The 14315-nt window shown below is 28.3% G+C and overlaps 1 protein-coding gene across 1 annotated transcript in view; it reads right to left on the reverse strand.

Moving 5' to 3' along the window:
- Window positions 1–14315, reverse strand: part of LOC107440520 (sarcoplasmic calcium-binding protein 1-like) — a 127930-nt gene that overhangs the window by 24936 nt on the left and 88679 nt on the right. The window contains exon 3 of the mRNA XM_016053474.3: window positions 11065–11117. Coding sequence (XP_015908960.1) covers window positions 11065–11117 — 53 coding nt within the window. The remainder of the gene's footprint in view (window positions 1–11064; window positions 11118–14315) is intronic.

Raw genomic sequence — 14315 nt, forward strand, 5'->3', positions numbered from 1 at the left:
TAAAATATAACAATTACTGTAGAGTGAACAGAGAAAAAAATCCTTAATAACCTTAAATCTAGTGATTGAATTTTCATGCGCTAAGAGACAATCTGAATGGTTCGAGGCTTTAACCTCAAAACTGTTAATCAATTGGTGCAGACCATCGGTTCAAATAAAGAACAAAATGAACAGTCGCCATCAGCCACAGGCGACTAAATGTAAGTAATGGCGATTAAAACATTGTATGCTGGTCACCACCGATAACCACTTAATATAATGTTCGGTATCTGCATTTTTTTTTGAAATCCTGATTTTAATTTAATATTCATATTTGAAAAATAAAGCTGTCAAATATATAAATTTAAAATGATGGAAACAAAAAATTTCACTAAATTCTTCCAATTTAAAGTGTAGAAAATATGTCAAAATATTTTGCAAAATATTATTCACAAAAAAATAGTTTAATCTAAAGTATGATGCAAGCGAAGGACGATTGAAATTAAGCAATTACTTAATAAGAACTAACTTTTTGAGAAAGTGCTTCAACAATGGACAGCTAAAACTTTATCTTTTGTAATGAGACAAATGAGTGTCAGTATTAATGAGGAAGAGCTTGTTTTTTGGAAAAAAAAAATATTCTGACCCATTATTTTAAACACGCAAAAAAAAAACATTAAAATTATTCTCTAATAACGAAAGCTTTTGTAAAAGCAGTGATCGATTTATTGTATTAGTTGGGAATGGTTGTTGGTATACGGTAATTGATATACTTCTTACAAAATATTTGTATATTTTTGTCTTCTTTTATTATCGTAACTATGCTACTGACGTTATTTTAAACGCCAAAATCCATCGATCTGAAGGAAAAAAATAAAGGAAAAATTCAATTCAAATAATAATTCGATATATAAATCACTTTGAAAGCATTGTCGTAAAAAATTTTTTGTTGTATATTTACATTTCAGATATATTTCCAAACGGAAAAATAAAATGAAATGAGTAAATACGTTTTCAATATTTTTCGAAACATAAGATTAAAGCTATTATATTTACATGTGTAAAAAAAGAAGAGATATGACACGTAAAACAAAATTTCAAGTAATAATTGAAAATGTTTGATTCAAAAACTTTTATTTATTTGCATTTATGAACAAAAGAGATTGTCTTTAACCTGAAGTTGTGTTACAAAGAGGAAGTAAAATATTTGTATTTTCTTTAAACTGGTAATATTTTACATATATGGCAATTTCATTGGTGTTTCTTTACTTAAAAAAAATTTCATGAAAAAATTTTATGTGAGTAATAATATTCAAATTTGCTGTATTTTAATATATAGGGATGCAGGGATACTTTCTTAATAAAAGTGAATATAATTAAACTGTTACATAAAATTCTGATATCAAGCATAATTATTTTTTATGATTTCATCGGCTGAATTTAAGTAATAATGAAAGCTTATTTTTAGCTATAAATTACTGTACAATTTATTTTGAAGTCTCTCGTTCTTATTCTAAGCTATGCTTGGTATTTTTTTAAAATTGTGAATTTAATCTACCCAAGAAAAGGACATTAGATGTTACATAAAATTTTGTTTTCAAGCTTAAATACTTTTTTAAAATTTTAAGGGCTAGATATATTATTATTATTATTTAGGGACTGGATATATTTAGTTATTATGTAATATATTTTGAGGTTACTGAATTGTTCCCAAGTTATTACTTAAAATTAGTCTCCAGCAGAACTTCGATTATTAGAAAATTTTGGGATCTGAATTATTTCAATAATCGAAATAATCAAATTATTAGAGGTAAATAGTTTTTTTTATCATATTTCATTGATAAACTCTGGAAATCGATATTTCTTGCAATGTGAGTATATAGTATTTAAATTTAATCCAACAGCTATTTAATATATATGTATATATATTTTCTTAATAAATGTAAAGATATTATACTTTAACCATTACCTTTCATAAATATCATTCAAGCAAAACAGCACGTTAGTTTGAATCATTAGCTGATTTCATTGAATTATCAATTTTTTCTTCATTAAACTCTGGAAATCGAAATTTCTTGCAATGTAAGCATATAGTATTTAAATTTAATTCAACTATTTAATAAATGTATATTTTCTTAATAAATGTGAAGATACTATGCTTTAAACAAAACAGCATGTTAGTCTGAATCAGTATCTGATCTCATTGTATTTTCCTTTTTTTCTTCATTTAGAAGTCATTGCATAATTTGTTGGCATTTTTCCGATTACATTCGTTCTATAATAATGCAATTTTCTTACTCAAGTAATACACCTTTTTTTGAGCATAAATCTTTTAAAAAAAAAAGCCCGTTTCCTTTTATCTGAAGTGGAATCCAAGCTGGTGTCCAAGCTAAGCTACACTAGTAATAATGAAGAGATAAATGTAAAGACAAAAATTACAAGTTTTGGACAAGGCAGTCAATATCACCTACTAACAAAACCTTTAATTGTTATTCTTATAAAATAATCAGTCTTTTGTAGTCATGCAAAAAGCGTTTATTTTAATTTTTTCTCCAAGACCACATAGAAAATTTATTTTTTCTTAAAGACACGCTTAAATAAAACAAAAATCGGAATTTCGCTATCGGACACATGTCTTCGGATTAAAGGGTTTCGAATAACCGAGGTCCAATTTTACATTTTATTAATTTTTAAAAATTATTATTTTTTATTTTAAAGATCATTGCTATATTGACTTGTATTCTTAATTTTACACGCTAACTTTTACAAAATATGATTCGAATTAACAGTTTAAAGTATTATTTTGTTCTTTAAAGGAAAAAGTGACTATTTATTCGTTTAGTTTCAGAACTCTATCTGTAAAACTATTTGATCATTTTTAAATGCTTGTTTCTAAAAATCTTTTCTGTATGCATAAAAAAAATTGTTTAATCTTTCCCGCCCTTCGGAAAAAAAAAACTAATTTCCATTTGATCTTTAAAAGCTGCCTTTGTTCTACAGTTTGATTTTTGAAACTTTTCTTATGATTTGCAAAATATAGTAATTTACACATCAAGAATTTTTTTTACTCGTTAGCTCTCTCAAATAACACATTTTTACAGTTTGAATAACTGAATTTAAAAGGTAAAAGTATTCTCTTTTGTTACAAATTAACCGAGAGTTCATTTTTTATCTCCTAACAGCAATCAGCTAACTTTTTTTTTTGGCAAAAGTTTCCGATAGGGAAACGAAACACTCGCAATTAATCTCAATTTGAATAATTGCATTGTGGTTACAATTGAAAAAGAGAAATTAAAGAACTTAAAAACTTCGTCTTCATGAACTCATACTGAATATTAACTTATGCTAAAGAATATATTAAAAAAATAGAACTGTTTCCTGTTACGTTTAATAGTGATGAAAAATATCTTTTGAATTTTTTAATACTATGCTCTGAAAATGACTCAAATACAAATCATTTATCAATTGTGATGATGTTTAATTTCATCACCTTTAATGATGAACAGCCAATCTATGAACTGGCTTTGGAGAAACTCATTCGCATGTTAATGCATTTTAAACAACACAGAAAACAATGTGAACGGCAGAATGAACATTGCATAATGAATCCTTTCAAATAAAACAAATTTAGTATTATTTTTCTAAGAAGAAAACTACGAAGGACTTTCGTTAGATCAATGGTAATAAGAGATAATTCCTCCTCAAGATAAAATAAATGGTTGAATATAGTGATGAAAGAGAGGCAAGAACAGTGAAAATATAGGTTATAGAAATCGACTGGTAACACCAACTAGTAAAAAGATACATAAGTTAAAGAGTGAAAAGTTAAAAATTAGTGTTACAAAGTAAAAAATAAGATAATCCTAAATAATATGATCTGAGCCGCGATGGCTCAGGGGATAGAGCTTTCGCCTTCCAATGTGCTGAACCGGGTTCGAATCCCAGTCGATGTGAATTCTGTATCTGGCTTGCACCGTCCACAGTGCTGACGTGAAATATCCTCAGTGGTAGACGGATCATGGGTTAAAGTCCCCTTGCCGTCAGGCTAACTGTGGGAGGTTCTCACAATCTCCCTCTCCATGTAACGCAAATGCGGGTTCGCTCCATCAAAAAGCCCTCCACGAAGGCAAATTTCTCCCAATACTTGATCCAGGAGTTCCCTTGTCTTCTGGATTGGGTTCAAAATTACAAGTCTACGGAGTTGAACATTAGTAGTCGTAAACCCATAAAATTGGGTCGACTGTTCAACGACGGTTATAAAATATAATAGCATGATCTCAACATTGAGATAATTTACTATTGAATGTTTGTTTCTGATGATTTGAAAAGTCTCCCAGAAATCTGATTGGGAGAGTGATAAGAAACATAGCAGCTCAAACATTTTGGTTTCTAGAGCACTCAATATATACTTTTCGCCTAAAATGTGAAATAAATTACAGGATTATCGATACGATTGATAATATGCTGTTTAAACGTATTTATAATTTGAATGATTAGTATCATAAATCTGGTTTAGTTATTTCTGTTCGGTTAGTTTTTTTCACCAAGTTTCAAAAATTCTAATAAAGCACAAATTCAAAGTAATCCTTACTCTCAACAACAAAATTGTGTTTCCAAACTTAGAACAAAATTAATTTTGTAAGTTTTGGTTTTTCTGTATTATTTGTCTGTGCGCACGTCTGGCATTGACCTGGATTTCTGGGAGACTTTTTATGTTATGAAAAAAATATTGGTGAACTGCTGTGCCGTATTTATCAAATCTTATTTTCTTTGATTTATTGACTGTCGATTTTATCCGTTTTACTTTTTTTAAAAATGTTTTTTCTCTCACAAGAGCCGAACCTAAACACAATTAGTTTTGTCAGTCTTTGTTTTTCAACCATGTTATTCATATATGCGTGTCTTGCATCGATCTGGAATTCTGGGAGACTTTTTATATCATGAAGAAAAATTAATTGTAAATGATCTTAATTCTGCGCCATATTTATAAAATATTTTAAAAAACAAACTTATTTTTTTTATTACCAATTTTTAAGTTTTTACTCTTTTAGCTGTTTTTCTTTCACCTCAAGTAAGCGTAATCTGTTAAGTTTAATCATCTTTGTTCTTACCATCCTCTCCATTTTATCCTGTTGGGAATTGTGCATCCTTTGGTATCGTAATCCTTCTAAGTTTTAATAAATATACTATTTGTTATTTTAAAAGTTGGTTTCATTTAATCATATTGATAACGTAAAGAGTTATTCCTGTAATTTCTTTCATTTTTTTAAGATAATATTAAAAAACAGTCAATATCTATCAAAACAAAATGAAGAATCTCCGAAAAGTCAAAATTTGAAGCTTGAGATAGATAACTACTGTGTTATTGCTTTATTCCTCAGTTATCTTTGTCTGTAGTTACTATGAAATTGTCTCGATTAGCATGTATTAATGACTGTAATGATTCCATTGTAATCGTATTCGATAATTAAAGTGATATAATTGTTGCTGATATTTTCTTTTGGTTGATATTTAACATGAGACATGTAATACTTATCTATCGTGAAAATATATTTTCAAATATCGTTATTACGATGGTTAAGAAGTGACGATGAGGGGATAAGTTGCTCAGGTTTACTCTCCTGGTTCTAATTTCTAGCAGGTGACAATCCTCCATATTTTAAAGGTGAATATCCAAATTTTTCAAAAGCGTATGGTGTGCAAATTCCGAAAAAGAGAGTTTTTGTGTCTGATTCCAATTATTAGATCGAAAGTTATTTAGGGTAATGCATTTTTTTTGCTTCCTGTTAATTTCTATCTCGACTCAGGTTTATTTTATAGCAATATTTCCCTTTTTTTAAAGGGTGGACCAAATTATTGGCTTATGATCTAAATATAAGCAATTTTTTTGAAAACATCTACGCTGTAAAAAAGTCTGGATCAAATTCCGGTATGAAGTATCAGTACTTTGGGTGCATCATCTGTAAAATCCATTTTTACTGTAAAATATTATACCATAATTTTTTCAGTAATTTTTATTTAATTGGTGTGATTCAGTGGTTTTACAGTAATTATTACTGTAAAAATTAGGCTATGTAAGATTTTTTTGTTTTGTAACATGTTCCGGTACAAATGAATTTTGAGGTAAAAAGTTCCGGCACTCAAGGTGCCGGTACTTTTACACCGTATATTTTTTACCACAATTTGGCCCTAAATTTTTCATAATTGCGTATATTTAAAATTCAACGAGTTTCATTAAAGTACTTTAAGGGGGTTAGGCGATTTCATTCAAGTATGGTGCAAGAACAAGTACTTACGAATAAGTAAACATTCAAAACTGACTTCAAATTTAAGTCACTTTTCCTACTCATGAAACTTAAGGTATCTGCCTGCCTTAAAATGACCGATTTCATCAAATAATTCGAATTTCTGTTTTTTGCATTTTTGAAAAGAATGAACTCTTAGGATTCTAAAAATGCTTTGTTTTTAAAATTTCGATAATTAGAAGCAAAGTTATAGCTGATTTTGAAACCGGAAGTGAGATTCCGAAACACCGGAAGTGCACTGAAAACGTCAAAATTAATTGTAAACAATGTAGTTTTGAGCCAATAAGAATTTTTTTTTGCTTGTAACGCTATTAAAAATATTAATATTTGTTAATTTTTNTTTTTTTTTTTTTTTTTTTTTTTTTTTTTTTTTTTTTTTTTTTTTTTTTTTTTTTTTTTTTTTTTTTTTTTTTTTTTTTTTTTGACTACCAATTTTTAAGTTTTTACTCTTTTAGCTGTTTTTCTTTCACCTCAAGTAAGCGTAATCTGTTAAGTTTAATCATCTTTGTTCTTACCATCCTCTCCATTTTATCCTGTTGGGAATTGTGCATCCTTTGGTATCGTAATCCTTCTAAGTTTTAATAAATATACTATTTGTGATTTTAAAAGTTGATTTCATCTAATCATATTGATATCGTAAAGAGTTATTCCTGTAATTTCCTTTAATTTTATGATAATATTAAAAAACAATCAATATCTATCAAAATAAAATGAAGAATTTCCGAAAAGTCAAAATTTGAAGCTTGAGATAGATAACTACTGTGATGTTGCTCTATTCCTCAGTTATCTTTATCGGTAATTACTATGAAATTATCTCGATTAGCATGTATTAATGACTGTAATGATCCCATTATAATCGTATTCGATAATTAAAGTGATATAATTTTTGCTGATATTTTCTTTTGGTTGATACTTAACATACTTATCTATCGTGAAAATATATTTTTAATTTCTAGCAGGTGGCAATCCTTCATATTTTAAGGATGAAAATCCAGATTTTTCAAAAACGTATGGCATGAAAATTCAGAAAAAGAGAGATTTGTGTCTGATTCTAATTATTAGATTGAAAGTTATTTAGGGTAATGCATTTTTTTTGCTTCTTGTTAACTTCTATCCAGAATCAGGTTTATTTTATAGCAATATTTCCCTTTTTATATGGTGATCAAATTATTGGCTTATGATATAAATATAGACAAATTTTTTGAAAACATCTACGCAGTAAAAAAGTCTGGATCAAATTACGGTATGAAGTATTAGTACTTTGGGTGCATCATCTGTAAAATCCATTTTTACCGTAAAATATTATGTCATAATTTTTTCAGTAATATTTATTTAATTGGAGGATTCATTGGTTTTACAGTATTTATTACTGTAAAAATTAGGCTACGTAAGAATTTTTTTTTGCAACATGTTCCGGTAAAAATGGATTTTACGGTAAAAAGTTCCGGCACTCAAGGTACCGGTACTTTTACACCGTATATTCCTTACCGTAATTTGGCTCTAAATTTTTTATAACTGTGTATATTTAAAATTCAACGAATTCAAGTACATTTCATTCAAGTACGGTAAGACGATTAGACGTTAGACGATTTCATTCGAGTACGGTGCAAGAACAAGTACTTACGCTTTAACATTCAAAACTGACTTCAAATTTAAGTCACTTTTCCTACTCATGAAACTTTAAGAATATTATTTAGATATATTGAAGCATCTTTAGAGCAATGGAAAAGAAAAGTGACTTTTTTTTCAAAATTCAAAGTGGTTAAACAGAGGAGAGAAAAATCTGAAGACAAGCACAAGAAAAATCGGCAATGACAAATAAACATTTCTTTGAATTTGTTCGAATATATTCGCTAAATTTGGCATAGCTATTTCTAGTACTAGCTTAAGAAGCTATATAGAGATTCTAATGTTGAATTGTGACTTCTTATCTGATCTATTTGCTTGTTGTCTTCGTGATTTCGAGAAATACTTGAGGGGGTTTAGCGAATAAAAGTCTTCTTTAACTTTTCAAGAGGAATGCTTCTTATCCTGCTTTAAAAAAGAATGCCCCGGAAATAACAAAAAAACAATATTTTAAAATCTTCCACGTATCCGATGGCATGGAAAGCATGAAAGAAAACGCTGAAGGAATGCTATACTCTTTTTTGTTTATTTCCTGTTCACAAAAGTTGAAAGAAAAGTTCGAAATGTATGTGGAATGTAGTTTCTTTCAATCGCTTGGCGTCCAGTTTTTAAGAGCAAGAATAAGATTTTGGTTTTGTATTGCAAATTTTTTGCTGCTGCTTGGACACGCAAAAATGGTGTTTCGAGGCGTTATTTATGTTTGCTTTCCCTTTTCTTCCAATGCAAAGTTCGAAAAGATTTATCACTGTTTATTCACCTTTTTTCAAATTTGAAACAAAGTGAGAAAAATATTATTATATATTAGATAAAATACTCTTTGAGCAACAAACTATCTGCGCAATTCGCAATAATTTTTTATTTTTGAAATCAGCAAAAGTGAAACATCTGAAGAACTCCAATTTAAAGATCACATCTTCAAAAAAAATTTTTTTTGCCATTTTTCTCTAACGCATTGATAAAATTCTTTAAAATTTTGTCAGTGTGCAATATTTTTCAAAGTGGAAATAAAGTAACAAGTTTACTATTATGAAGATTATTTTTATTTCTTTCCATTTTTTTCTCCAATGCCCACCTGTGTTAACATCAGTCAATTCAGGCATATACGGGCGCTTTTGTTGGCCTCTCTTTCAAGGGCAGCATATTAGGTGGGCCAACGTCGCTTCCACAGTGAGGACAGATAGTACAGCGAAGGAAAGAACTTCCATGCCTTGCCCGGGATTCGAACCCAGAACCTTTCAGATGCAAGGACTGTTCCCTGCCCCCTACACAGGCCGGTCGGCTTATGAAGATTATAATAAATTACATTTTTTATAACAAACTGACTGTCTAATTCACAATGTTTTTTTTTTTTTTTATATAAACAAATTAAAGCATCTAAAGAACTCCAAGTTAAAGATCACATTTTCCAAGAAAATTGTGAATTATACTTTTGTATACAATTGTGAATTTTACTTTCGTATGCAGTTTTGTATCCAATATTTGTATACAATTATGAATTATACTTTTGTGAATTACACTTTTAATTGCCATGTTACTATTGACTTTGTTAAATATTTCTAGTAACTTTGTCAAAAATGAATACACATTAGTTTTCGCCAATTAATGTTTAAGCGAAGAAAAAACTAAAACACTGACGAAATCTATTAAATTGCAGTAGAGAAAGATATAAAAATAATTTGATTACCTAATTAAGCTTGAACTATCATTTCTAACAATCGCTATCCAAAACAGTTTTGCTTCATGGGACATTGAAACAGGTTTATTTACATTAGCTTATAAAAATTCTAAGAAAATGGAAACCAAGTCTACAATGGATTAACTGCAAGTGACGTAGTGTTCGTATCTTGATCCTGATTGGTTGTTAAAACGTAGTATTTGTTTATATTAGCAACTGTTCTTTGAATTCTATTTCGAATAAGCCAAGTCCATCAAGTATCAATTCTCTTAAGCGACACATTCTATATTCTTACACAATGATTCTTTCACAAGGATTTAAATTCTTACACTATATTTTTCTTACTTTACATAAAGACAGTCACGATGCTATGTAGAACATAGACTAAATTTCATACATCGAAGTTACCAGATATACAAAGCAAGAATATATCATGGTTAAAATAAATGTCATAAGCAAGTAATAAATCTAAGTTAGGTAACAGATGTAGGCGGTAAATAATTATATTTCTACAAATTTGATGTGTGATAAGACGCTGTATATAATTAACATAACGTAAATTAGTATTCCAACTTATGTGAAACTTAGCTCAACCTTAACACGTTATCTTGCTTATAAACGTCATAATTTACATTTGTGGGTATACGTGATCTCCTTCTTCTTCTTGAAGTAAAAGTACCCAATTGTAAATTTTTAAAAAAATACAAAAATAAACAAATAAATATAGAAATATAATAAAAACTAAAAATATTAAAGACAGAGTTATGAAATTTTATAAACTTTTTTTGTAAAAATAATTACTTTCGTAAAAACTGTCTTCAACAAAATATAATATTTTTAATGAAATATTAAAAAAAAACTTGCAACTCAAGAAGAATTGAAGTGATTATGCTTAACCATAGGATTTAAATTAGATTTTATTGAATACCTGTAAGCGACATCATGGGCGTGTGTATCGAACCAGATTTGCTTCTCAATCGACAAATGCCATGATTTACCGATGACGTTATTTGCGGATATCCAATTGAAATGAAATATATTCAGTTAATTATCGACAACTTTATCAGGTGAGTCAATGACATAATACCTATTAGTTGTTGTAAGTAAATTATTTTGCCGATTATTTCTTCACTAGGCGTTATATTTGATTAGATTAATAAAATAATCTTTTTGTTTGTTTAGCAAGAATCATTTCTTTAAAACTATTCATAAAATATATTAGCCTTGAATATTATAAAAACTATAGAATGAGGCATTGAAAACAATGTCTCGATATGGGATATATGCATCATCAAGTGTACATAAAAAGCAAAAATCATTTTCTTTAACATTTATGATAACTTGATGAATTACGAAATAATTCATAAAGGGAGAATTTATGAGTTCGCGTTGTGAAAAATGGAGTTTTAATTAATTTTTTATTCCATTATAAAGAAGAAAATAATACTGTGAGTAGGAAATATAATTAATGATTCTTACCAAGGCCAGACATTCAAAATCATTTACGTCAAGGTATCCATTGTTGTCAGTATCTAAATAATGAAATGCAATATTAAAATTATAATAGTTGTAAAAACTTTCACCATTAATAAAAAAGTATTTTAAGCAGTTTAAAAACTATTAAGATAAATAATGGTATTAAAAATTGTATGCAAAAAGAGCAATAACTATATTGGCTGAAATAACTTATACTCATAGTACATTTAAAGTTTCAAAAGGATAATTACAACTAATATGATTTTATATTTAGCACTTTTACTGTAAATTGAAAAAGATACACATTCATTAAAAAAAATGGCAAATTTATTTAAAATTTAGTTCAATTTTCATGTAACGCAAATGCGTTACCTTTTAATTCAAATGCGGATTAGTTCCACCAAAGAAAGTCCTCCACGAGAGCTAGTTTATGTTCTATCCTTGATCGTCGTCTTCTGGATTGGGTTTTAAATTACAAGGCTATGGAGTTGAAGATCGGTACTAGTAAACTCAAAATTGGGTTGGCTGTTCAACGCCAGTTTTAAGTTAAAATAAAATAAGATTGCAGCATAGTACGTAAAAATAAAACTACTAGAAAAAAAATTATGGCGTTCTTTTGCTGTTTTGAGCAGTACATACTTCCCTAAGTTATTTCTGCAAAAGCTATGATAGTGACTATCTCACGATAACTTTTAAAGTTCAGAAGACGGCAAAAACACTCCAGAAATAATATACTCATGTATGAAAAATAACACTCCAATGCTGAAAAAAGTAAATTCCGAAATAGTCATCTTTTACAGCGTATTAAGTTTTGAGTACAGCGCTGGCTGTTTGGATAAGGCTGTTTATATTGAAGCCAAATCAAATTTTCTGTAAGTGTCGAAATGTAAGGCGGGAAAACCATGAGCCCTCAAAACTTTTCAAAATAGAGTGTTTATTTCATATCAGATGTGGATTTTAAATTTTAAGTGAAAGATGATCAAGAAAAAAATAGAAAAAGGAAGGAAAACGCAACAAATGTACTCAGTTTTCTTTATTAATATTAATTCCCCATTCGACGTTGTACTATAATGTTTGTATAATGAAACATGTGTGAGTTGACCACCATCGTTTAATTGCCGTAACTCCGACAAGTATTCAACTTAAAATTCTTTTTTTTTTTGTGTGTGTGTTTTTCTTACATGCAACACACCTCATGTTATTCCCCTATTTCTTAGTGCATTACCAATTAGTGATGCATGCTATTTATTAACTATTTATAATTTCTTAAAATATACGAAAACATATGCAATTATAAAACCTTATATATTAATTATAACCTCAAAATTCAAATTATTATATTTACTTATCATTGTAACAAAACCCATTAATAATTATCCTAAGCGCTCAACTTAAAAAGGAGCATAGGTTTGCTGCTAATACTGTTTCACTAATACAGTGAAATTCTAATATGTAACACAATAGCATACAAAATTTTCTGAATAACTATTTATTTTTCACAATTAACTTTTAATGGGCTTTAAAGAGCATTTAACAGCACTCCTAGGACAATTTGATTCACTTTAGTGCTCTGGATGAACAGGTGATCAGGTTAAAAAGTATTGCTTTTTTTAAAAAATTTCTATTATATACTAGCTAAATACCCATTATCAGTACAGGGTGAAAAAAGTAAGTATTAATAAATCAGCACTGAAAGACATTACAAGATCGTGCTCCAAACAGTAAGACAAATAATAAAGCTAAAATAATTCTAATGCTTCTTTATTTGTTATATTTTGTTGCTTTTCTCGGTGGCTTAAAGGTATTAAGCAAAGCACGCATTTAGTAGTTCATCTTATCAAAATAAAGATAAAAAGTATTCAGTATCATCTGTAATAATAATGTATTCGAGGCATCTCACGATATTTAAAATGTATCACAATTAAGCTCTTTTCACCTGCACTTGTAAAAATGTATCACAAATATGTACAGTATTGGTGCTGCTGTAATTGACACAAAAGTTACTCAAAACATACTTTGTACCTACATAAGAGTATATTTGTTAACTATTATAACTAAGTTTCTAACTATTATAACTAGTTTCCCCTAAAACAATTTCCCATTAATCTTTTCTCCATTAAATTTACTTTTTAAGTACGTAGCTTATCTTTTTTATTTTTGTTAATATATATTACATTAATTAAGCCATTGGTATCAATAATAATATTGGGAATAATAATAATATTTCTAACAAGAATAAGTATCTTTTCACGACTTATTTTGGTTCATAGCAGATTGTTTTTTTTTAGATTTCAATTAATACAGATTATAAACATTAATTAATCATCATTCTCGTCAATCATAGTATAGCAAGTTTTTACTGTTCCTCTAAACGAATATATGGTGAATTGAAAACTAGTCAACATTATTAAGTCAGATGCATTTTTTTCTTTGTTCAATGACAGTATGCTAATTATAAGCATTAATTAAGCATCATTGTCGTCAATAATAGTATGGCAATTTTTTGCGGTTCCTCTAAACGAATATATGGTGAATCGAAAACTATTCAATGTTATTAAGTCAAATGCATTTTTTTCGTTGTCCAATGACAGTATACAAATTATAAACATTAAGTAAGCATCATTGTCGTCAATATTAGTATGGCAATTTTTTACGGTTCCACTAAACAAATATATGGTGAATTGAAAACTATTCAACATTAAGTCAAATGCATTTTCTTCTTTGTCCAATGACAGTATACAAATTATAAACATTAATTAAGCATCATTGTCGTCAATAATAGTCTGGTAATTTTTTACGGTTCCTCTAAACGAATATATGGTGAATTGAAAACTATTCAACATTATTAAGTCAAATGGGCACATTCCATGAAAAAGGGGAAAAGCATTGAAAAATTCAAATAAGAATAATGTTATCATTTTGGATGTTTTCTGAATTAGAAAGGTTTGAAGTTTGATAATTTATAAAAAAAAAATTGAGAATTTAGTTTTTTAGTGTTTGTAACCCATTGAACATTGGCATTTGCTTGTTCTGAATTGGGTGAAGAACATGGTCAGATTTTGAAAACCAGTAAGTGAACATTATTTTAATTTCAAAATTCTCAAAAGAATAAATATTGTTTATTGCACTTAATAGAAATATTGTGCAGTGTTAAAATAAGTTTTTGTTGTTAAATTCACTTAATTATATAAATTTCAACTAAACATTAATGCATGTTACCCAAGTTACCAAAAATGTCAACTCTTAAATACGCC

This window comes from Parasteatoda tepidariorum, chromosome 6 (assembly GCF_043381705.1).
Source record: "Parasteatoda tepidariorum isolate YZ-2023 chromosome 6, CAS_Ptep_4.0, whole genome shotgun sequence".
Lineage (NCBI taxonomy): Eukaryota > Metazoa > Arthropoda > Arachnida > Araneae > Theridiidae > Parasteatoda > Parasteatoda tepidariorum.